Source organism: Pseudonaja textilis, chromosome 5 (assembly GCF_049901715.1).
Source record: "Pseudonaja textilis isolate UNSWEBS1 chromosome 5, rPseTex1.2, whole genome shotgun sequence".
NCBI lineage: Eukaryota > Metazoa > Chordata > Lepidosauria > Squamata > Elapidae > Pseudonaja > Pseudonaja textilis.
The window spans coordinates 45,807,386-45,833,730 of NC_141994.1; the positions used below are offsets into that span (position 1 = coordinate 45,807,386).

General features: G+C 38.1%; 1 protein-coding gene across 1 annotated transcript; it reads left to right on the forward strand.

Moving 5' to 3' along the window:
- Nucleotides 1-5,348: 5,348 nt before the first annotated feature.
- Nucleotides 5,349-26,243, forward strand: SHISA8 (shisa family member 8). Its single transcript, XM_026703479.2, has 4 exons — nt 5,349-6,797; nt 23,545-23,672; nt 24,628-24,777; nt 25,804-26,243. The coding sequence occupies exons 1-4, from the start codon at nt 6,262-6,264 to the stop codon at nt 26,163-26,165; spliced, it is 1,176 nt and encodes a 391-aa protein (XP_026559264.2). The 5' UTR covers nt 5,349-6,261; the 3' UTR covers nt 26,166-26,243.
- The last annotated feature ends 102 nt before the right edge of the window (nt 26,244-26,345 follow it).

The window sequence follows — 26,345 nt, forward strand, 5'->3', positions numbered from 1 at the left end:
TAAGCTTATCAACAGCTGATAAAAATTTAGCCCCCTCTCTCCACTCATTGAGAAACAGGCTTTTTTGCCATTATGGTCCCCATGGGAGAAAAAAGGAGGAAATATGTATAGTTGCTCATTATAATACTAGCTAAGGGACCTCTTGGAATGACAAGGCCATGATTGGAACTACAATTCATATCTGATGAATTTGTACTTCAATCCTAAATCATAACAATATCTTGTGATAATTAATTGTCTAAGTTTATATATGGGAAATGTGAAAAACACAAAGGGTCATTTTATCATACATCATACATTTGTGAAAAAATCCTGGAGACCAATATGTATGATGATGCACAGACTTTAAATTTTTAATATTCACTTGAAACCAGGACTTGTGAGAATTACCAAGAGATAGTTTCATTTTGTAGGAAAAACGAGAGATTATGTTTTGGACTACCACTTCAAATCTAAATTAAGAATGGAAAATATAGATATAATTGTTTTGAAGGAAATCCCTGTCAGAATCTTGAGAAAAAGGAAAGTTTAGTCTTTCCTCACAGATATCCTGGAGAAAAATTGCCTTTTGCTGGGATAAACCTGAAGGAATGATATACCTACCTAGAGCAAAGATTCAGACTGAATTCTAAAGAAAAAGCCAAGTATTTCATGATTAAACATAAACTAATTTTGGACTCAGCTGAAGAAATGGATCCAAACAAGCAATTAGAGGTAGATCGACCTAAAAAACCTGTTATCAAAGAAGAAGAGGCAGTTGAGATGGCTGCACATGGACTTGCCACATTATCTAAAGATGGAAAATAATATTATAATATTGAATATTAATGGGGCAGAATAATGATGCCCCATTTAAGTGTAAAAAATACTTCATAATCTGTCTTCAAAAAACACACATTTAGATACAAGATAAGAAATGTTTAATAATTAAAAGATTAGGGAAGGAATTTATGTCAGCTGGTTAAAAAAGATTAATGGAGCCATTCTATGTATAAAATCAAGTTAATTCTATCAGATGAGTATGGTAAATTTGTAGCTGTGGAAATGGAGCTTAATGGAATAAAATCAATACTAATTGGACTTTATGTGCCAAATGATGATAAAGTAAACTTTTTGAATATCTTATGGATCGACTATTACCTTTTTCTTAGGAAAATTGGTTTATTTTGGGGGACAGAAATGGAGTGATTTCTTCAGTTTTGGATAGAATTTCTACTAAAGGGATTAAACTTCCTCAGGGTAAATTTCCAAAGACTTTTTTTGAGATGATGGACAATTTAGCATTGATAGATTTGTGGAGGCAAAGAAATGAATCTGCTAGAGATTTTTTTTTCTCGGAACAACATAAATCTTTGTTGAGAATCGTTACAATATGGATCTCTAAAAGTGTTGCAAATAACATTTTACAAGTTGATATTTTATCCAACTCTTTCTCTGATCATAACCCAGTTCTTTTGATGCTTAGAAAAAAGAGCTTAAATATAGATGGATAGTAAATGAATCTATTTTTTCAAAAGGAGATGATTGTAAAGGACTGTAAAAAAGAAATGAATATTTTTATAATCGCCTGGGTGAAGGGGCAAATTTGATGACTGTTTGGGATGCTACCAGTAGTAAAGTAATTATGAGGGGCTATTTTACACAACATAGTCATCTAGAGAAGAAAAATATTCCAGGAAAAGATGCAAAAGATATTGGATAAAATTAAACAGAAAGAAATTGAATTTAAAAAGACACCTATGAACTCAAAATTTTTACATCAAATTAAATTATTAAATCAACAATTGTCTATGTTAACAGTTAAAAGAAATAGAAACTAAACTGAATTATGTGAAACAAAGACATTTTTATTTTGCAAATAAACCAGGAAGATGGTTGGCATATAAATTAAGAAAGGAAAGGGAATGAGTGAGAAAATTTATGAAGGTGATATTGTAATAACAGATAATGATCTTATTAAAAAGTCCTTTCATAATTTCTATTCCAATCTCCACAAGAAGTAGAAACTTAACATGCATAAAACAGACGATAATCTGCTAAGACAATGCTTACCTAAACTTTCACAAACTCAGAAAAAAATTCTAAGTGATCCCGTAACTACCTTTAAAATATCAGAAGCTATTAAAAAAACTGAAACCAGGTCCAGATGGTCTTACAAACCAATATTACATTAGCTTTGAGGATCAATTCCTTCAGCCACTAAAGGATATAATGAACGGAGTATTATGGAGAGCAAAGATGCCTCAAACCTGAAAAGAAGCTAATATTACGTTATTACCAAAGGAGAGTCAAGATGTCCTGAGGATACAAAAACTACAGACCAATTTCATTATTAAATAATGACTATAAACTTTTTGCTGCAATTTTAGCAGAAAGATTGAAGATTTTTACAGGCATATACTCATGAAGCTCAATCTGGCTTTTTGCAAAAAAAGACAGTTAAGAGACAATGTAAAGACTATTTTGAATATTATTGAATATTTCAATATCATGAGAAACAAGCAGCTTTAATATGTTTGGATGAAGAGAAGGCCTTTGACAACTTAGATTGGGTTTTTTTGTTAAAGTATTGAAAGATACGGACTTCAGAGAGCATTTTATTCAAGGAGTTAAAACAGTTTATATGTCATAGCAAGCAAAGATTATTATTAATGGAGATTTTATTAAATCCTGTGAAATCCAAAGGGTACAAGACAAGGATGCCCCTTATTTCCCTCGCTCTTTATATTGGCATTGGAAGTTTTGATTAGGGATATTAGGCAATATTAGAAAAGAACAGGTATAAATATAAAAAAGGAAGTTTACAAATTGAGAACATTTGCTGATGACATATATTTTTGCAAGATCCAAAAACTAATATAAAATATTTGATGAAGAAATTAAATGTGTTTGGAGCTTTAGCGGGCTGCAAAATAAACAAACAGAAAACAACAATGCTTATTAACAATATGACCTGATTCTGGAATATTGACTAAAATGTCATGTTTTTAAGGTGGAGAAAAAGGTAAAATATCTGGGGTCATATTGACAAATAAAAATGCTAAATGGTTTCAAAATAATTTCACATCTCTCTATATAAAAGCGAAATACCACTCATGCATCATCACAAAATCTCCAGAATTGTAAAGCCTACGAACTTGAAATTTGGCACGTATGTTCCTCTTGGCTTCTAAGTGCTCACTAAGAAAGGATTTTTCAAAATGACCATCAGAGCACTGCTATTTCATATATTATTATTAACACGTTCTGATGCTACTCCCCTTCCCCACCTGAAAAGAAATCTGTTCCAAATGCAAAACACAAGCAGAGGAGTGGAGTTTCAGTTTTAGTTTCACAGCACCAAGCAGCTTTAGTACAGAACAGTTGAGCTAAGCCACGCTCAGGCTCCTTGCTGTCTCCTCCTTCTTGCTCACACAGCAAATACTGTTTCAGTTTCCAAACAGCCCTCAACTCTCCCACACACTGACAGGACACTAGCCAGATGAATACCGATGGATGCTGGTAGGCACAGGCAGAATTTCCCCCCCTTATTTTCCTCCCAAAAAACTAAGCCCGACCACATAGTTTCATAGCGAATCATGGGTATCAAGCTAATTATTATATAAAAGTAAAAAGTTGAGGTTTCATATTATTACCTTATTCCAACTGCATCAAAAGGAAGTCAATGACTTTTTTTCTTTTTCCCGTTTACACTTTTCTCTTTTCTCCTTTTCCTCCCTTATTTTCCCAGTATTTTCACTTTTCTTCGTATTTCTGTATTTTATGTTTTGAAAACTAATAAAAATTTTGAAATTTAAAGAATCCAAGACTTATGGACAGCCAATTAGAAAAGACACATGATTAGTTTTACATATGGTAATTGCATGAAGCTACTATATACGCAAAAATGGAAAAATACAGAAATATCCACAATGGAGGAATGGGCTGTTAGGATAGTAGAACTGCTTGAAATAGCTAAATTGGCCTTTTGATTAGAGAGGAAAAATATTTTGCAAAACACCAGAAATCCTTCATAGGCTTGTTGAAAATGGACAAAAATGAATTGATGATTTGGGGATTTACTAATTAAAAGATATTGTTTATGGGAAGAAGGGAACTATATTTTGTAATTTCGGGGGGAGGAAATCTGCTGCAAAGAAGATTGGAAGCTGCTTCTTTCAATATTTTTCTTTTTTAATCTCATTTTTCTTTTTCTTTTGTCTTTTTCTTTGACTTTTACTGATTTTTAGTTTTTCTTTTATATTTGCATATCTTTCTATTTATTCTAATTTTCTTTTTATGTTTTTGTAGTTTTAAACCTATACAAAATTCTTTTTCAATAAAAATGTATATAAATTAGTACGTGGATAAATATTTAATATGTGCATTTTCCCTGGACTGAAATTATCCTTCAATCATTTATGACTATTCTGACCATTATTCTGACCAAGCTTCCATTCTAAAATTCTGTTTGAGCCTTGCTGGAATAAAGATCAAAATAGAAAATTTTACTCATTTTTTAAAACTTATATTTGACTTGGGATTTCCCCTCTCCCCTCATATCCTGAAAACAATATTTTGCAGAGAGAAAACAAGAATAAACAACAGGTTCTCCTTTTTTCATTGCAACTGGTATCCAGTAATAGACTGGGAAGTGTTCTCAAAATGCATTACAGGATTATTACCTGGCAAACTATGTGATTCTCCTGTGGCTTCAATGCCCGCTTTTATATTGCTCCAAGTGCTGGGATAGTGGCCAATATATAAAGTCATATATTAATGTCAAGGAAGAAATCAGGAGAAAGAATTTCCTTGATTGTGGTGATATTGTACAGCACCCAGCTCTGTTATTACCTTTTTAGTTGGCTCGAAAGTTATACCATAGTCTAGATCAGTAATTCTCAACTTTGACAACTTCAGGATGGATGTACCTCAACTCCCATGCTGGCTCGGGAATTCTGTGAATTGAAGCCAACCCATCTTAAAGTTGCCAAGGTTGAGAAACATTGCTGTAGATATGTAGATATGTATATACAGACACAGACACAGACATACACACTCTCTCACACACACACATACACCTACATGCATAGATACATACATACCCATTCTTCTCACATTCTATTCACAGAATACTCTTTAGTCCTAAAAAGTATCAAAAACTGATTTTTATTTTCACAACAGTCAATCTATAAATGGGAAACAAAATGTTTTTAAAAATGTACATTTACAATTCTGTTCTCAAACATGAAAGAGCAACAGCAATGCTGCCAGACAGATACTATAATGTCAGAGAGTTTTTTCATAAGCATAGCTATTCCTGTTCTGCCCCTATAAAGGATTATCCTGGTGACACGCTGGACAGTTTCTCCCCTACTAGTACACTGCCTGGAAGAGGCAGGCAGAGGAGAAAGTGGCCAGCTGTTCACTTGCTCTTCACACTTGAGCACTAGCATCATTGGGCACTGTCACTGTTGCCGTCCCCTTGAATCCAACCTGGCCTGATGGCAACAATCTCTGGGTCTTACCCAAATTCTACATGGAGGATGAAAACCCGAAGATTCTGCTCTGATCTCCTTTGGAAATGATCAGGCACTTGTGGATCTGACTTCAAAGCGAAGTAAGAACAGCTTTTATTCCTCCTATACTCTCTCTCCTTCTCTCCCCCTCCACCCCTCCTGTTTTCTTTCTTTTGTTCCCCTTTGATAATCCCTCCCTTCTCAGTAGTGCAAAGAATTTTTTCCCCTCCAGAAAGCAGAGTGTCTCTGAGAAAGGGGACAGAAGGAAGAAGAAAGGGAAGGGCTGCTTTCAGGATTTCAAGATCCATGAAGGTTTTTAGTAAAGCCTTTCAAATGACATTAGAAGCCAAATATTTGACATTAAAAGAAGAGGAGGACTGCACATCTACCACCTCTTGGAATTGCACAGGAAATTGTGAGATTGCCTTCTGATGATGCTATACATTATATTGATTTCTTCTACTCTCATTCCTTTTTTCAACTTCCAACCATACTCCTATCCATCCCACTCTTTTTTCTTTTTGTAGAGGATTTATTTTAATTGTGCCATTTGCTTTGGAGAAAAAAAAACCAAGAGGTTGACTTATCTTTTGTCTACTAGAAGTGGTTTAACAAAGAAATGTATTATCTTTCCATTTTTGACTGGAATTATTTTTCAAAATCCTCCTTCTTGCATTGCTAAACAAAACAAGGTCTTCTCTATTGTGGAAGTTAGTCTTGGAAAGAGAAAGCCGTTTTAGTAGTGAGCTGGAGTGGCATACAGATGGAACGGTGTATTTTTGGATTCTATTGCTTAGTTCTTATGGACCCAGGACAAGTTTGGACTGGAACACTTAATCCTCAGAAACGTGAGTCAGAACTGCGGGTGGAGGTCAAAGACAATATCACTTCGGGTCCCATCTTAGAGGACACAATTGTAGCCCCCACAGAGTCCATCTCTGGGGGAGATCGGTGCCTTGGTTATTATGATGTGATGGGCCAGTGGGATCCTCCATTTAACTGCAATTCAGGGATCTACAATTTTTGCTGTGGGACTTGTGGTTACCGCTTCTGCTGCCAATTCACAAGTGGAAAACTTGATCAAAGTGGTTGTTCAAATTATGAGACACCAGAATGGGTTAACACAGGCCAACCACCACCTCGAGTGGATGAGACTCCTCAAAATCCTACCAAGGACAAGACCAACATGATTGTATACATTATTTGTGGTGTGGTGGCCATCATGGTGCTGGTGGGTATCTTCACCAAACTGGGACTGGAGAAATCCCAGAGCCCTCAAGCTGAGATTACCATGTCCAGGTAAATGTATCATAATACATTTTCACCCGTTGGTTCCCTATGTTTATCTTATTTGGATTCTCCCCCCCCCCCCAGCATTGGATATTCAAATATGCTCCTCATGTACTTTATTTTCACTTTCTGAGTGTTAAACTTTACAAAGTGAATTAAAATCTATTCTTTTTCTCCACTTTCACCCTGCCCCCAATTACTTTTGTGTTTATGTCCAAATACTCAGAATATAGACTCACAGAAGGACCTTGTAAAGAACAAGATCATGCAAATAGATGGAATGAATAAAAAATGATGCTTAGCAAAACACATTTTTTAAAGGGAGGGTATATAGATAGAAAAAGTCCATTATTTCTATAAAATGTATATATTGTGAAAAGTTTCACAATAAAAGACAGGCATACTCCTTAATTGATGAGATTGGAATTAAAGCCAATGCTTTCATTAAGTAAATGAAAAAAGAATGTGCTTTACCATGCACTGTATTTCCCCACATCGTTTTAAAGCAAACAAATGTATAAAACTGAATAAGGTATGAATGGTCCGACGCCTGTGTTTAAAAGGTCGCGGTTATTCTAAGGAAATATGCTTGCGGATTGTTGGCAGATTGCAGAACAATTTCAAAACATGGTACAAGCAACGCGTTCAAAACGGAATTTGAAGGAGAGGGTGAGCAAGTTTGAAAGGCAGTTTCCCAACTTCGCGGCCACAATGCCTTCTGGAGACTTAAGTGGATGCAATGAATGGAATTTATAATAACGGAAGCAAGAAGGGCAGGAGGGTTAAGAGTTTGTACCTCTACCATTTAAGAAATCAAGCAACGTAACGGTCTTAAGATGCCAGGTATTTGGAGGTTGGTGGGCGACTCGACCTCTGATTCTCGCTCTACTCTACTCCGTTATATTCTCTTACATTCCGGCTACTGCAAATTCTTTCTGCATCATACAAAACGGGTGTATGCATGTGGCCCTCTTCCCACTCCCTCGCCTTTAAACCTTGTTTGTTGTTGTTGATGATGATGAAGATGATGCCAACCTCCGCCGGAGTTCCTCCAAAAGGTTCCCCCCCTCCTTTTAAGGGAAAGTTGCATCTTCCAACGCCGCGCGGGCTGAAGAGTCACGAGTGCGGCCTGCCTAGCAACCGGCTCTGGAGTTTTTTTTTCCTCCGTGGTTGCGGGGGTCGAGTCGGTGGAATCGGGCGCGATGAACTAGAGAGCGGAAGAGAAGCTGGAGACGAGCCCACCCATCCAATCCCCTCAGCGCATCGCAACCTTTTTCAATGCCTGCGCCTGGCGGTTCTGCGCCCGGATGGAATAAGCGGCTTTTTCCTCTTCCTTTCCCGGCCCCCAATCAGAAAAGCTCCGCCGGGGATCCCGTAACCCGGGCGCCACGCGCTGTGTCGCCCCTCGAACGGCTTGCGCCGCCTGCCTCGGCTGACCCGCGGCCACCCACGGAGCGGCTGGCAAGCAAAGGGTGGGCAGCCGCAAGTGGGCGGGAGCCCGGCAATCTTAGTTAGCACCGGGCCGCAACATGCCGCGAAGGGCGACCCCCCCGGATAGCAATGGCTCTTTTCTGTGGGGCTCGTCCGAAGGGAGCACTTACCCAGCCTTCTGGCTCTTTTGGCGGGAGCCCTCTTCTCTAGGTGTAACTTCTGCTCTGCTGCGGGAATTCAAGTTCGTGGGTTAATGGCTCTGGAGCTGTTTCCGGAGAGATGACTTATGTATTGCCAATCAAAAGGCAATAAGGTTTCAACCCACCTTTTCTTTCTCTCTGAATGGATTTCGATAACAGCACAGGCAGAAACTTTGGGACTATTTCACAACTGAGTCTTTCTTATAATTTTGCAGTTCTCTCCATAAAGTATCCACCTTTTGCTTAGAGAGGAAACACCCTCCAAAAAACCCATTTAAATATAATACCTTCCCAAACTCAAAACAACTCCCTAAAAAAGCCTTCTCTGATATCATGATCCTGGTCTCTGGTCTATAGCCACTGAGAAAATACAGGTAGTCCTTGACTTACAACAGTATATTTAGTGACAGTTCAAAGTTACAATGGCACTGAAATCAGCTGTTTACACTTAGGTCTTTGCAGCATCCCCATGTTTACCTGATCAAAATTTAGATTCTTGGCAACTGATTCATATTTATGACGGTTGCGGTGTCCCCGGATCATGTGATCACCTTTTGAAACTTTCTGACAAGTAAAAATGGGGAAGCCACTATACAATTGGGTTACTAATTTAATCCCTGCAGTGGTTCACTTAACAACTGTAGCAAGAAAGGTCGTAAAATGGGGCAAAACTCACTTAACAAATCTCTCACTTAACAACAGAAATTTTAGGTTCAATTTTGGTCGTAAATCAAGGACTACCTGTAACTTTTTTAGCTGACACCAAATGACAGCCTCTCCTAATCCAGGAGAAGTTCCAGTTCTGAAAGCAGAGTCTCTGTTATAGGGTGAGCAGCATTAGTGGTGTGAAACCTAAGAGCTATCAATTGTATTATTAGATACACAAAATATAGGTTGAGCTGGCAAGTGGATTTGGAATTAAGGCCAGGGTGATTTTGAGCACATGGCCAGCCCAGGAATTTCTGACCAACATAAAGAAAAAACAAAACCAATTCCAAATTCCTTTCTATTCAAAGTCTCCAACATCTGGAATTCTTTTTTTCAACAATCTAAAGGGAGATTTTTCATTTGTACTTATCAGACATTTGGGAATTAAATCAGGCCAGAATCTATCAGCACACAGTATATTATTATTATTATTCTGCTGTCCCTGGCTTTTAATACATATAAAGTTTAAGACCTGTCCTGTTATTGAAATGTTGGAAACTGTACAGAGTAGATCATAATTTTTAAAAGAAGAAATAGAATCTTAATTAGATTCTGTGAATAATTGAAGGAGCCCAAGAAGAAGACAAGTCACGGCAGTGATAGAAGAGATAGCAATGTAAGGGTAATCTAGGGATTTCCAGAAAGAGAAATAACAGCTGCTTTCCTGGTGGTGGGGAGTGCTCTTGAGAAAATGAAAAGGCTGTGTTTTGCCAGGTAAATTGTAGCTGTTTGGGGAAAAATACTTAATTGGCACAATGAACATTTTATTTATTTATTTGATTTGTCAATCACTTACAAGATAATAGGTATAACTATATAGTTTAGTTATAGTTTCTCTAATATGAAAGGAAATTGGGATATGTGCTGAGCAATTGTTACCGTACTATTTTTCCATATCTGACTGGAAAGTAGAAATTTAAAAGAAAGTGATTTGTCAACCTTGATACAAAGAGAAATTGCTGAACTTTCTTGCAGCTTTGTATGGTTGGGGAAGTAGATAATGCAGATGAAGAGAAATATTCTGCTCAACAAATAAAACTAGTATTTTATTACCTGCATTTTGCTAAGCAAGAATGAGGAAGAACCAAATCTTTTAATTTATTCACACTTTGTATCTAATCTTTTGCTAACTTGGTAGCTTCCAAGTAAATTGGATTACACTTCCCATCATTTTCACCCAACATGGACTCTAAACATCCATCCAGGGATAATGAAGCTAAAGACCATCATTCTGATGGGTGCCAACAATGGGGATTCTAATTCTACATAGTTTATGTTTCTTACCTTATGCTAACAATCATGCATATTAAATAAAGTCAGAAACTATTTACATTTAATTTCATGCACAAAAATATTTAGACCCAGTCTATAAAGGCTTAAAAACTGCACTTCTAAAACCATTTATTCTGGAATAATGAATAATTTCATTTATCTGGAGTTGTTTACAAAAGACCTAGTGTAGGACAACTCATTTTTTTTACTTTTTGCAAGGCAAAGGAAGACTATTAAGTACAGTTCCATACTGATTATTCACACATTTCTGTACACGTAGTAACATACCTATTAGCTAGTAGCTAATTTGTAGGTATTTAAAAATATAATAACCAATAAACCTCTAAAATCTATAGAATATTGGGGAGATCAGTTTATGAAGTTGGAAAGGGAGGAAATATACTTAACATTTGATACTGCTAAGGAATTTGTCTCTGATGATATTCTGACATAATCCAAATCAAGAAGGTACTAGAATGAGGAATGCTGAAAGTAGTGATTCACAGCTATCAGGTCCACGTGGGAAACAAACAGAGATCTGTGGAATCAGTCCATGGTATTGTTGAATGGTTTGGATTATGTCAAGCCCTGGTGTCCTCCATTTTGGGCCAGTGATTTCAACCAATCAGCAGGAGGTTCAAGGCACTTGCTGAATGACTTTGAAAACATGTTAGGAAATCTGAAGTACATTATTCTTGAAAAAATTCTTTCTCCAGTTGGTCACAGATAAGCTCTTAAAAGGGAAGGAGGCAGCTCTTTTTTGTCTTTGTCCTTCATCACAAGAGAAGATATTTCTTCCCATAATCTTTGATCAGATAAGAAAACTGTTCCAACCCAAAGAAGGGTCAGAGAATCAGAAGACAGTCATCATTAGGATCAGTACCACTAAATGAAGATTGGGATCTTTTTGCTGCATTATTTTATTAATTGAACTGTGCTATGCCTTTATGCCCCAATCCCTGATTTGTTCTGCATGGGTGTGTGGGTGTGTATTCCTACCAGAGTCATCATGGTATTTCCTTTTTCTCCCATTGTCTTCAAGTCTCATTGGTTACTCTGCCTTAATCTGCATAATATCAGCCTTGATGTATGTTCTTCTGAGGGTGTCAAACTCGTGTCATGACAGTGGCGTCACGTGATGTATTGAGACTTCTTTCCCCCTTTGCTAAACTGGGGCTGGACGTGGCCAGCGCATGACACATCCAGCCCATGGGCCAGGAGTTTGACAGCCCTATTCTGGAATCAGTACTCTCATTCTGATGGGGAATTTAGCCTATAACATTCCCTGGCCACTCTGCTAAACTACAACAAATGGAGGACAGGACTTCTTTCTTTGGAGAAATGGTACAGGAGCTGATCTGGTAAATGACAGCAGCACATCTAACAGGATTTCCCTATAATTAGATGAAGATACAAGAATGAAGGCATATATTGTAGGAGAAGATTCAGGAGTTTATCTGAAGAGTATCTAGTCTGCTATAATTGCAGGCAGGCATGTACGTTCAAGCAGCATAAAGTTTACACATGCCATAAGTCAGTCACATAAATCACATAGACCCTGCGATAACTGGGTTTGTGCATTAACATAAGCTAAAACCAAATATATCACATTCTAGCTTCTTATGATATTTGAATCAGAAACAAGGCTGCTGCAGACATAAATATGAAGGTGTGGGAAGTGGTCCTGCATCATAAAAAAGCAAAATAGCATATATAATGCCCTGGGCCTAAATAATGCTGTCAAATCTGCCAATAGTGGTGTGAGAATTATGGCAACAAGCTCTGTTGCCTAAACAAGGGAAGCTTTGATTGGTAAAGGTGTACCAGTGCTTTATTTGTATGGTGACATATGTGCAGAATGAAATCTATTTAAAGGATAGGTGACAAGTTGGTCTTGATACAAGAAGAGGGAAAGGAAGTATCAAAATAGCATCATTATGATTTATGCACGTTTTACAAGTTCCTTTATTTCAGGTACTTTTTTATTGAATGAATTAAGGGTAACATTTCCCAGAATTAGCCAAGTGCTAAGAATGATATCAGAGTGAGAGAGTGTAGAACTGAGTGTTAAACTAGCTTCCTAAACACAGTACTGTATTTTTTTTAATCCAGTGGTGCAGATAATATTCTTATTAACCCTGGTGTTTGTCTGGATTCACAACATTCTTAATGCTCCAGCAAACTTTTTTAATGAAGGTTAATATAATGAGAAAATGACCTGCTATCCCAAACCAGGAAAGTCAGGGAGCATTTCCACATGCAAAAAAATATAAGTTTACTATATGCCTGCCTTGAAAATGGTGCTATCATAATGAATGTTTATATATTAGAACAGATATACTTCTGAGTTACAGACTGGAATAGAATTCCAGGGTGACAGGTAGTCATTTTCAATAGATCCGGAAACAATAATATTGTACTATCCTATTTTGCAGAACCACTGAGAGATAATGATTGTCAGCTAATAGTGGGCTTAATTCTCACGAATTCCTTGTTATTCATGCAAAATTCAACTCAGCAGAAAGCAAAATAACAAACACATGTTGTTTTCTAAGCCCATTTAAGCATCTAATTATCATTGTCCAGTTTTGGTACAGCTTTCAGCTAATCTTAGAACAACCAAAACATCCAAAAAGCCCAAGCCTATTTCTTCTACTTCTCCTGCTTTTGAACTACATAACCTGATAAAGAAGAATTCTGGGGAATTCAAAAAGAATGCCTACCCTCTTCCATCATAGAGTAGCCCCATGGTGAGTTAGGCAGAAAATAAATTTACCAAATAAATAAAAATACATAAAAATATCACTTGTTCCTAATAAAAGGAATCAGCTAACTCTGAATTTTAGAATCTCTTGTTTCTCAGAAAAAGTTGATATACAGAATACAGGCAATGTATAAACCCCAGAATTATAATATTTTCTGAACTAGCTTACATAGGCACACCTTTTGATGGTAAAAGGAAACATATCCTTAAATTTTTGTTACTGTATTTGCTAGGCAATGTGTAGAATTCTTCTGTTCAGAGATGGAAATGGCGGTGGCTACTGATAATGTCTAAATAAGGACTGGGTCACTGAGATACAGCTGAGATCAAACCAGATTGCCTAGTAATGCAAGCCAAGAAGCCAGCAGTGAAAGGTAGTAGGACTGACAATCAATCCCCAAGCAGATGGTATGACTCTGGAGTGGATTATAATATACATGTATTTCTAAAGTGAGTAAAAGTACATTGTGGTACTGGATGAATGAAGAACATCAACTTGTAAATAGAGATATAGGAAACATATTTCTGTTCTTTATGTATTTAATAATTCAATCACATTTCTAAATTATTGTGTAGTTAAAAAGAATTTTTGAATTTATTTTTTGTGTTTATGGTATACACATATTATCCTAATACCTATAAAATTACACAAAACTTCCTTGAGAAACTGAAGATATGCAGAATCAATATTGATGTTCTCTCTACAAATTAATACAGTAAATGTTAGACATTGTTCTATTTGCTTAAAAATGTGGACCAACCCAAAATTTTTGACCCTATTATGACCATGCATGTCACTCACAATTTCAAAATCTGATTTGATGAAAATTCAAAGATTATGTATATTTAATGTCTATGTGTATTTACCCCAAAGTATGGCTGTAGTATTATTATTATTATTCTTTACTTCCCTCTCTTATTGGTATTATTATGATTATGACTATGATTATGGTGATAATTGTGATTATCATTATTATTATTCTGTTGCTTTGCGTGTACATGGAGAGCTTCTGCACGGGAAACAAATTCCTTGTATGTCTAATCTCATTTGGCCAAATAAAGTATTCAATTCAGTTCAATATAATTCAACTGAATGCAGTGGCAGTGTTCAGAATGGAATCAGTTTTGCCATTTTTGTGTTTTCAAAATATCATTTTCTGTAAGTGATAAAATAGAGTGAAAATAAACACTGTACAACAAGAGAAGTAGCTATATAAATAAATATTAATGTTGTTTTCAAAAACTATTAAAATTATATAAATTCATATTTGAATGCATATTCTGATAATACACTTCTAAATAGGTTTTATCACTTTGCATATTTCTAACTAGATTTATAATCAATTACTTATTCTCAAACACCTTTTGATATTTTTACATTACTTTTCCTGTATTTTTATATTTATCTTAATATTATCTTTAGCTAGAACTTGGCAGTGCTGTATAGTTGCCCCAGGAAATGGCTTGATTGGTTAGTAGTGACATGATGTCTCTATCTCTCCTCAAAGAAATTCAGTGCAAGGTGCTATGTTGTTAGAGAGGCATCACATTTAGGGAATGCTGTGAAATAAAGTGAACATAATAAGTTTCCTGTCCAACTGGAAAAGAATGGATTCAGAAAACATAGGAACAGAGAGACGAAGGAAAGTCCTTTGACCCAGTGCTTTAGATACATGTAGAGAATGTGGATTGGGTTCCGATTAAAACTTTTTCCTAAAAGCACAGAATCTGGAATCAATGGCCCTCTAGCAGTAGCTGGGCTATAGTTCTTATTATACTGTGCTGTTATCCAGAAGAAGATGAGATTTGGAATTCAACAACAACATAAGGACATTAGGTTCGCTAAGTCTGATAGGAAAATTTATTCTATTAATCCACTTCCTTCCTGTGAAAGAAGAAGTCATTGGGTTCTGTACTCACAATTTTTAATAAGCAAAACTGTGCTTAACTTTTCGGGAAAAGAAAGGTCACAGTGGGCAGGGCAATGATGGAAAATGTCATGTCCCTGTCAGGCTCTGAATCCAAGGAGGAAGATGAACAGCTGACAGGGAGTGGGAGTGTGGCTCCGTTGGCTGTGAAGAAACTGGGGAAGGGCAAAGTCCGGCTGGGCAGAGCAGGGAAGAGATAGAACAGGGGAGAGGGAGTTCAGAGGAAGACACAGGCCCACCCCCTCTTCATCCTAGGGTACGCAGGGAGGAACAGAGAATAGAGCAATGTGGGATGCGTGGCTTATGGGGGAGGAAAGAGCCCCGATTCTCTTCATTAGCCACACCTGGGAATGAGGGTTTAAAAGAGATGCAAGCTGAGTGCAGCATTTCTAGGAACAAAAGTGAGTTTATCTTGTGTTAAATTTGGTTATCTTCATTCCTGGCATCCTCCCAACCAGGTTGAATTACTGCCGTTCCTTCATGTCTGAAATTCCTTTTCTCACCCTGCTGGACTAATTACCTCATCTTGCTTTGATTGGACTTATAGTTACAGTTTTTGTTGATCATGTTTTGGACTTGATTCTCTGCAGCCAAAGGCTGTTCCTGGGAAAGTTTTTGTCCAGCCGAGAAGGTAACCAGGACATTGGGGGCAAAGCTGGAGCTAATAAAGGGACTGTTGCCTTTGTGCCACACCCCAGGTCATCACAGAAAGTGAGCATGGCCAGGTTTTCCCTTTTTTCCAGGGTTTTTATTAAACAACCCTGTAATTGTAGTACACATTGATAAGACTTATCAGGCTTCTATTGGGTCTTAATATTGCAGCTTATGTTATGTCCTTGTGTTCATACCGTTTTCCAGATAGAGCTTTTTATCTAAAATCACATTGGATCAGTGCTAGTGTGTGGAATTGTTCTGCAAAAGGCAGGTGTGCATGGAGCCGTCTGACAAGAGGAGGGCTATATATAAACCAGAGCTGCTAATATATGCAACCACTGGAATGGATTTGATGATTCTGGGAAGAATCTCTCTACAAGCACTGAGGATTTAATAGATGAGGCAATGCTCTTGTCTACACACTTTCTAGACCAGAAGTGTCAAACTCAAGACCTGTGGGACAAATCCAGCCTGCAGGACAAATCCGGCCCACGGGGTGCTTAGATCTGGCCCAGCGGCCACCCTGACAACAGCAAAGGATTGGCCCACAGAACCTCTGCCAGCAGAAACAGAGCTTGGAAGGGCCATGCAGAGCTGTTCCAGGATTCATACATGCCATCCCCCAGATCCATTTTCACTGGCAGAGGGCTGCAGGAGGCTGTTTCAGCCGAAAATGGGACCCAGGAGCCCATTTTCACTTGTTGAGCACTTGGGTCACCATAGGTGCCTCCGATATGAGTGATATCATGCTGGCCCCCCTGGCCCCCCAAGGTCAAACACAATCTTGATGCAGCCCTCAATGAAATCGAGTTTGACACCCCTGTTCTAGAATATCAGCATTCATTCATTCATTCATTCATTCATTCATTCATTCATTCATTCATTCATTCATTTAATGACCAAGCTGGATTCCAAGTGTGGTCTTACCAGAGTAGTAGAAAATGAATAGTACTGGGCCTAACACAGAACCTTGAGGTACCCCAATTCATGCTTCCCTCTCTGTAAAAGTAGTTTGGTTGAGAACTACACTTTGAGTGCAGTTGGTCAGCCCACAGTTTTCTATTTTACCAGGATGTAGGATGTAGTCTTCTTTGTCAAATGCCTTAACTGTCTAGGTAAACTATATCCACAGTATTTCCCTGTTTCACCAATTTAGTCACTTTGTCAAAGAAGGCAAGGATTGTCTGGCATGATCTGTTTTTGACAATCACATCTTGGTTTTAGTAGTAGTTTTGCTTGTGTCTAAGTGTTCATAGATCTGTTGCTTCATTATCTTTTCTAGGATCTTCCAGGTATTGATGTCAGGCAAATTAGTTTGTATTTTCCTGAATCTATCTTTTCCCCACTTTTTGAAGATTAGAATCACATCAGCTGTTTTCCAGTCTTCTGTTAGTATCACGTATTAGGAGTTCAAGTTCACCTTCCTAATACTTTGAATATTAGAGAACATCTTAGGTATCTGAGTCCTTTTTGACTGACCCTGCATTTGCTTCCTTCCTCTCCTATATTGTATTTGAGTTCCTCTTTTTTCTTAGCATGCTACACCATATTACACACACCATATTAGAAACTGAGGAATCTTGAATTCTACTTTTGCCTTAGTTACAAGCTAGCTGTATGGGTTTGGGCCAGTCACTCTGTCTCAGCCTAGTTGAAGGCAGTGGCAAACTTCATCCAAAAATGTTGCCATGGAAAATGTATGGATTTGTCCAGGCAGCTTCTAGGAATCAAAATTAATTCAAAGACAACAACAAATGTCATTAAACACAGCGGAGGAATATAATGTTGTTTATAAGTTGAGAACTGGAATAATTTTTAAATAAATGTACTGTAGCTTACTAATTCAGGACTCATTATGATCTTCCAGCTACCAAATCAAATCAATTGTTCTGATATTAAGTTCCTACTCATTTTACATTTTCCTGTCACATTTTTCTTCCTCTACCAATGGCATCTCTTGCTTGATAGTCTTGCTTCAGAATTTCTAGCACCTCTTGCATTTCTCCCATGTGTGTGAGATTTCAAGTAATCAGAAATAATGGGCAAATGATGAAGCAAATGTTTTTGCAGTTAATCCGGACGAGCTTTTAAGACTGTAATTAGCTCAATGAAAGCTCATTGGCCCTTAATTCATTAGCTCGTCAAAGCATCACAGGTATGGTTTAGCAACTGGAATATTATATCTTATTACCATGATTCTGGTCATCATGTCTCATCTCCAGCCCATGTTTTAGGCATAGTTAACCACTTTCTAATGTTTTCTGAATTGTCCATGCCATTTCCTTAGCATGTTATCTGTGTCACTTCCCTCTCTGTTTGGGGGGAGGTGTTTCAGTTGAACAGACTAACCTTGATTGTCAGAGATAAATTCTTGTGGTCAGAATACATTTTCATGAGAACATGCCTGGAAGGAGGATAAGATAGAGATACTATTGGTTAATGAATAGCCAATTACTGCCATTAAAATATTTACCTGTTCAGTCATGTGGACAATACATTTTGTTTGACAGCAATGAGAGTCAGGAGAATATGTTATTAACTGGCAGGAATTTTTATCAGCATAACAAGGACTGGATTCTAGTACAATTTACTAATGTGAAAAGGCTAGGAAAATAGCACACAAAATATGAAATATTATTCTGAATGCTTATTAAATTCTGTTGATTTTTTAAATGTGACTCATGCCTCTGAATTCCTTGATATTTTTCTGACTTCTTCTCCTCAACTCTAGCAGAGCACTTTCTCAACCTAATAATTCAAAGTCAGTGTGAAGCCCTCATCAGTAAACTGCGTCTCTGTGCCAGTACTGATTATGCCCTTCATTGTACCCTTGCTTGCCAACAGCCCTTCACTCATCTGGCAATGATTCGTGAGAGGTCTGTGACCAGTTTCAGCTCTAACCATGCAGGCAAGGAAGACCTGCTGAAGGCAATGTCATCTTCTGCTCTTAGATATTTATTGTTTCTTTGATGGACAGTTTGTTATCACCACAGAATTTCTTCTAGCTTTATTTCTGAGCTAGACAGAGATGATATGAATTTTTCCTCCCCTATGCCAGTTTAGATGAATTCACAAGAGCTGACCAAGCCTCATTAAAATAGGAATGCCTTTTAGGTTTAAGCTCAGCACAATAATTGCCCTAGCATTAAAACCTTTGCCAATTGAGGAGAAACTGGAAGAAGAAACAGCTTCTTCCTCAACTCCCACGGGTCATAAGAGAAAGACAAGCAATACAGGTCCAGCACTTGTTTCGTACCAGATAGCCATGATGTTTTTCACATCAACTTTGCTGCTTAGCTCAGCAGAGAGCAGTGGCACTAATAAAATCAAGGCAGGTATTGCAGCTGCCTTGGGGTCAGCTATGCCTTCAGTCTTTTTTTGGGGAGTGGGGGGGAGAACAAATACAAATAAGTCCTTGACTTATGACCACAATTGAGCTCAAAATTTCTGTTGCTAAGTGAAACATTTGTGGACTCAATTTTGCCCCATTTTACCACAGCTGCTAAGTAAATCACTGCGGTTGTTACAATAGTAACGCAGTTGTTAAGTGAATCTGACTTCCCCATTGACTTTGCTCATTAGAAGGTCAGAAAAGGTGATCACGTGACCTTGGGACACTTTGTCATAAATATGAGTCAGTTGCCAAGTGTCTGAATTTTGATCACATGACCATGGGGATGTTGCAATGGTTACAAGTGTGAAAAACATAAGTCACCATTGTAAGTATGAATGGTCACTAAATGAACTGCTATAAGTTGAGGACTTATAACATGGTCATCATCTGCAGGATCAAGTGTGCCCCATACAGGAACCAAGGCTCTTGCCTAGGACATGATGGTGTGGGGTGGGGGAAGGGGGGCTGACCAGTGAAAGAGGGCTGCTGGCAAGTATAGCAGCCTCAACATATACTGTGAAAAGCAACCACCAGAATAGTAAAGATCTGTCGAAAACTTTTTGTTGCTGTCTGGTGGTCATCTAGATTCTTGGAGTCTCCAGCTGCTGACCACAGAAGAGACAGTTCTGCCAGCACCTATTTATCACCCAGAGACAGCCCTTGAGTGCTGTCATTGCTGTGGTTCCTCTTTGAGACTGGCTTTTATCTCCATGCTCCAGGTAGAAAAGCTTTTGAAATCCCACCTGAGAAATTTGCCATGCAACCCAGAGAGCTTTATTTCCCCCAACCATCTAGAAGAGAGAGATTTCCTCCTTCAATAGGTGCACAGATGCATCACATATATGTGGTTGTGCAGGAAAAATATATTTAAATAAATAAATAAGAAGACTAGAGGCAATGTGTGTGGGCACACACCCCCAAAAGAAAACCACTGCCTGACTATCAAGAAAATATACAAAGCAGAAATGGCTGATATGGAAACTATTTTCCCTGAAATGGGAGGGTTACACACACTGGGGGATTGAGTGATTCCTTGGTTTCCCTTAGCTATTTTGCTTTGCACCTTAACACCCAGTCCCTTCTTTTGCCTGCATCAAGGAGCTTTACTGATTTACATAGTTTGTAACAACATTTTTTGCCACTGGACTTTTTTTGCCATCATCACTGGCACAGATGATATTGCCTACTTTGGGTAATAAAATGTCTGCAAGAAAACAACCAAGCTCAGAGAGCACGAAGAACCCCTCATTTCAACCCTGAGCTACCAATATTCTCCCTTATTAGTTTCTGGTTTTTTGTGATAGTTTGGCTCTCTGTAGTGGGTCATTTTTGGGGAGCTCATAAATAAGTTGTTTAGACAGTACACAACCTCTCATTACAATCACCTCTACAGGAAACCAAAAATCTACATGTATGTGATTGCTTATGATTCCTAAGCATCTGTGTAAATCTAATAACACTTCGATGTCTGTTCCACCTTTTTATGAATTCTTTGATGTACCTTTGTATGATGACTTCAGCTATTTCTTAGAAAAAATATAATTCTGTACAGACTTCTAAAAAGCAAATCTGCTGTTAGGGGAGTCACAGTGTACTTCATAACACACTCCTGCAGTAAACAAGAGAGAGCTATTTTCAATTCAGTAGACATGTACTGTGAGGTCTGCTGCTAGAAAAAAAACCTATTGTGCATTTAGTTCAGGGAATTTACAGGAATAAATTTAAGAGTGAGGAAGAGTTGCTTGTCACATCGGTCTCCTTTATCTGCATGAAAATGATCCATTTGCCTTAGCAAATGTGGTATGGATATATTAGTTTTGTCTCATAAGATCTGTTTGTGCACGTGTTTGAATTAGGACAGTTATAGAGTTGGTATTCAGCAGGTTCTGGCCAGTTCTGAAGAACCGGTAGCAGAAATTTTGAGTAGTTCGGAGAACTGGCAAATACCACCTCTGACTGGAGATTTTACAGTATCCTTTCCCTGCCACGGCCACAGAACTGGTCCACCACTGGACAGTTAAGCATACTTTACACAATGGGTAGTTTTAACATTAAGTGATTGGTTTTATATGGCATGCCATGTGTACCCAGGCCATTTACTTTGTTTATAGTTCAGGACTCTGTGAAAGCAGAAAATGGGTTAATTCAAAAGTCAGCTTAAATGTGTTAGTCGAATGCAGTCAATTCTTGGCTGGCATGTGGTTAGTGACAAGCTAAGCTTAGCAAAAAAACAGAAGTACAGATGGGTTCAAGAAGATAAGAAGTGGTCTCATATGGTATTTCTGCAGAGGCTGGGTGGCCACCCATGGGGGATACTGCCGCTGCAAAACCCCTATCTTGAACCAAGAATGGAGAAAATGCCCTCTATAACCCCTAAGATTTTATCTTGGGTATTTTAGGAAAATTTTAGGAATTTTGAAATGTTGCCAGGATATAAACAGTCAGACCTTCCCCCACTGTGAAACAAAGAACTCTCATTTATCACAGGAACAAAGGTCCTTGCCACTTGAAAGCATGAATGTGAGTCACAGACTGAGTCAATTTAATATTGTTTATTACATTTATGCCACTTGCTTGTTTGTTCCTGGGATGTACAGACTCTCATGTTTGCGTCCAACAATGTTATGAGGAAAGAGGGAGGGCAAAAGTTAGTGACTTTAGGGCAGGAGGAGACAGGCTTGAACTTTTGTCCTTTCAGTTGTAGCCTAGCAGTATACAAAAATTGATTAAACATTAAGTAAATAATGCCTCAAGTCGAGTTCAACTCCCAGCAAGTACAAATTAGCACCTATTAAAAACATAAAGTATAGAAGGGAATGAAAAATAAGAATCCAAGATAGAACCTTTTAAGACAATTTAGTATCTTTGAAATATATAATTTCCCCCATATGTATTCCATAGTTAACTTATTCCTTTCAAACCATCTCTTACAAATTGTCATCATTTTCTTGCAAGGTTGTTCTGCGGGTTAAGTGCCTCTGAAAATTATGTAGCACTTGTGCTGGACTTCATCTGACAAAAGAATAACGTTGTTCAGCAGCAATCATTTTAACATGGTTGGTTTGAATTGGGTTAACCCACTATTTGAACGAGCCATATTTGTTTGTAAAACAAGTTTTATAGCTCAGTATATTGTATGAACCCAGTCAACTGTGGTTACTGTTAAACCTTTGTTCATTGCGTGAATCTAGCTGTGGAGTAGAATGTAGATTAAATTGTATAATATAGTATTGGGTTGTGACTGGGAAGATCTAGCTCTAGAACTATCACACTATCACACAATTCATGGCTGTTGTGGTGAAGCATATATTCTGGTTCATATCCTCCAACCCCTTCTCTTAGTCTCCTGACACAGCCAATCCCCTTTCCCAGCCAGTTGTCAGCAAGGTGTTCTGATAAATGCCTCTTGTTCCAATTCTTTCTGAGTAAGTTACTATTATATTTTAAAATGGGAAATCAATTCCTCCTCTTTGTTCAAGGGGAAATTGTGCACATTATATATAGTTTTCAAAAGCCACACAGCTATCAGGAAGCCAAGAAACATTTTCTATATCTCTTTATAGTCACCTAGTGGTCAACTGGATTTTTGTAGGCCACATATAGTATTTTTTTAATGTTCTCACAATGGAAAATCTTGGAAATGGAAAATCGTATGACTGGGCCATGGCAGTGAAATGGCCCTCAATGCATTAGTTTTTAACAAGAAATTCAAACAAAGTTCATGCATGTTATTTTGTATTGATTTTCATTCATTCAAGAGCAACATGTGAGAAAAAAATAAATGGGTAGCTGTAGTAGAAACAAACATTTGAATAAAAAAAGATAATTTGGCATATCCCTTTCTATAATTCTTTTAATAAGACAGAATTGAATTTGTTCTGTTTATATATTCCAACTACTATTAACCACTTCTAACAGCCAAATGTCCTAAAAGACAGCTGCTTTTCCTTGGAGCCTTTCTCCTCCCATCCTTTCGGATTAGGGTAATCCTTCAGCAACACTCAGCAATTATCATCCCAGGCTATTTCACAACCTCATTATTGTCAAGAAAAAAATAATGGGAGACTCTTATGTTGTTGTTTTTTTTTCTTTTGGGCTCCCTAAAGGGAAACCAATGCATAAATTGAAATAAACTTGCCTGTCAATGTAGGGAATCTACTTTGGAATAACCTGATAGGTAGTTGTCCATGTTCTGCTTAGAAGCCTTCTAGAATATTTCCAATGTTTCAAGTTCTAAGAAAATATACCATCCATAATGAGTATTTCCTGGGTGCCCAAGTAAGCAAATGAGCAGCAAGGGCGGCTGGTGATACAATTAAACAATGGTACAAAAAGTGGATCCCAGTAAGTGAGAATCTTTCCATGAGAGAGTTGGCAAATAACTTCTTCATGCATCTTTTTCCAGAACACTCACAGATCTTCTAAAGCAGCCTGGACATAGCTCATCTGATCACTTGCCTGATGGCCATATCAGCAGTGTGCAGGTCCAGATTGGTGATGGCCTTTCTCGGGGATCTCCCTCAAGTAACAAAGGTAAGATAATCTGCCACCTCACCTCCATGCATTCACATATGCACACACACCCATGTCTACATCTCTTCTAGACAATAAGTAGTCTGAAAAGGGAATGCTATCCCTATGCTTATACTATGCTATCCCTGCCTGCCACCTCACTATACCAAGTTGATAAATGGAACATTGTGGAACTTTAGCTGTTTTTATTTAGTTGATATATGACAACTTTTTCCAACCTGGCAGGCTCCAGATATGTTTACAGTGTTATTTCCAGACAACAAAGCCACACTGACTTTGAATTCTGGAAATAGCCATTTCAACATACCAAAGCAAGTGGCTTAAGCTTTTATAGTTCATCCACAATACATTAGTTGTATTGTTTGCCTTCTTGTTTGGTTGGCATATCCTCAAGTAAATAAGTAAACTTTAGAAATACTTACCAAAGTGTGTTGTTAGGGAAGACTTTGCCGTAGTTGTGTACCTTAAATCATTCAGATATTCTGGAGCAGCAGAAAATGGGTCTTTCCTGCAGAGACATGCAGCCTATTATCATGAGAGAAGGTAACCAAGCCAGTCTCCATTCATCCATGGAGGGCTCTTTCTGCTGGTATGAAACAAATTTTAGTCAAAAGATCCAATCTGTCCAAATAATACATGCTTAAAATTTCTATCTTGCCAATACATGGATGAGGATGTGCCTTCTTATTTACACTATACAAAAAGGGGTCGTATGCTACTATTTCTTCGGCATTCTTACGCAATTCTATGTTGGGCAGAGCTGTCTCTTCCTTTCTCATTTGCCAATGGTATTTAAGTGCCAATTTCTGATTTCCTTCCACTGCCCTCTGCCCATCATCTCTGACTATGGCAAAACTTCAGATGCGTGTTACTTGTTTGAGGAGCTGGCAAATGTAATATAAACATTTAAGGTGGGCTATTTAAATTTACACTTGCCAACCTTTTTTGCCTTCAGATCAGAAACACCTGAACAATGCTGTGATCAACTCCTCCACAGTCTCACAGATTGGGCTGTCACACTCACATAACAATCAGCTGCAAATGACAAGTATTTTGCCTAACCAGGCTTCAGATTATGCCAAATATGCCACCCTCAAGGCTGTAGGTAGGTGCCATTGTGTTTGCATGCTTATTGACATAGCATTGACAAGAACTGTGGTGACGCAGTGGTTAGAATGCAGTACTGCAAGCTACTTCTGCTGACTGTCAGCTGCAAGCAGTTCAACAGTTCAATTCTCACTTGCTCAAGGTTGATTCAGCCTTCCATCCTTCCAAGAACAGTAAAATGAGGACCCAGATTGTTGGGGGCAATATGCTGACTCTGTAAATCACTTAGAGAGGACTGTATAGCGCTGTGAAGTGGTATATAAGTCTAAGTGCTATTGGTATTGGAATATTTGGACCAAATTCAGTGAGAATCAGAACACTGCCAGTGTTTGGGGCTGAAGCTTCCTCTTTTCATGCTCGCTCACCCCCATTGCAGTGCACCAGATGACATCACCTCATTGTTGTTGACATTCCACTCTGCTGGGTTGTAGCTTCTGAATTTCACTAATGTCAGACAGGATTAGATGAGGTGGGAAGGAATAGACAACCCTGATTACAGGGGAAGAAAAAAAAACCAGCTAGAACTAAAAATGTAACTATTTTAGAGACATGAAAAAGGCTTGAACAGGGCAAAGAGTGTGTGTGCCTCTTAGCCTTCTGCAGTGGGGGTGTTTTGAATACCCAGGAAATGACTAAGAGGTGTTCCCAATTATACATTAATGTTTATTAACTGCTCTTTAACACATATTAATCACTACATTATGCACCTGTACATGTGGGTTTTCACCTCCCTCTTTGGGTAAGTTTTACACATATTAAACAATGAGTGGCTAAGCTGTGGCATGCCTGCCATGAATAGCTGAGGCTGTAGCTGCTGTCATATTTCTGGAAATAAGTTGAAACACTTAATTATTGGTTAAATTAATTATAACAGTCTTAACCCTCTTCTGACACTAACAAAAGAGGCAAAGAAAGAGTTGAGATGCTAGGGAGGGTAGCCATCAGGAAAGCTACTAGAATCTTTATCAGCTTAATAATTGTTTTTCCTTCCCTCCCCTACCCACACCCATATATTCCCCTATAGAAAGTGCCCCAGAAGAATTCTATAAGAGATTTCCCATGGTGGAGATGCCATCATCAGGCACCTTGTCATTTTCTCCCCTAACGCTTCATCGAAATGATCTCCCACCTTTTCCAGAAGGCACTGCTCTCATTGGCTTGGGGACACCAGGACAGAAAACTAAAGTGATGAAAACCAATGCAGGCAGCCCTGTCTTCAAAGGGGGCTGGGATCACAGCCATCCTGAATTTCGACGACAAGCTTATGCCACCAGGCGTCAGTTCAGTATTGAGAAGCTGCCTGAGGTCTTCAGCCAAACCCCCACTCATTATGTGCAGCAACAACGGCTTTTTTCCACTAATAGCAAGACTGAGGTCACTGTCTAGAATGGATTATTTGTTCATTCCTATATTCTTTCCTTTGAAGCAATTGGTGAAGTGGGGCCTGACAGCTTGGAATGAAGTTGCTTCCTTCAATGTGTCACTCCTAGACTCTGGAAGGAAACATAGAAGATATAGAGAAAAGTAGAATGCTTGCCAGAGTTGATGATAATCTACAATTGTAAC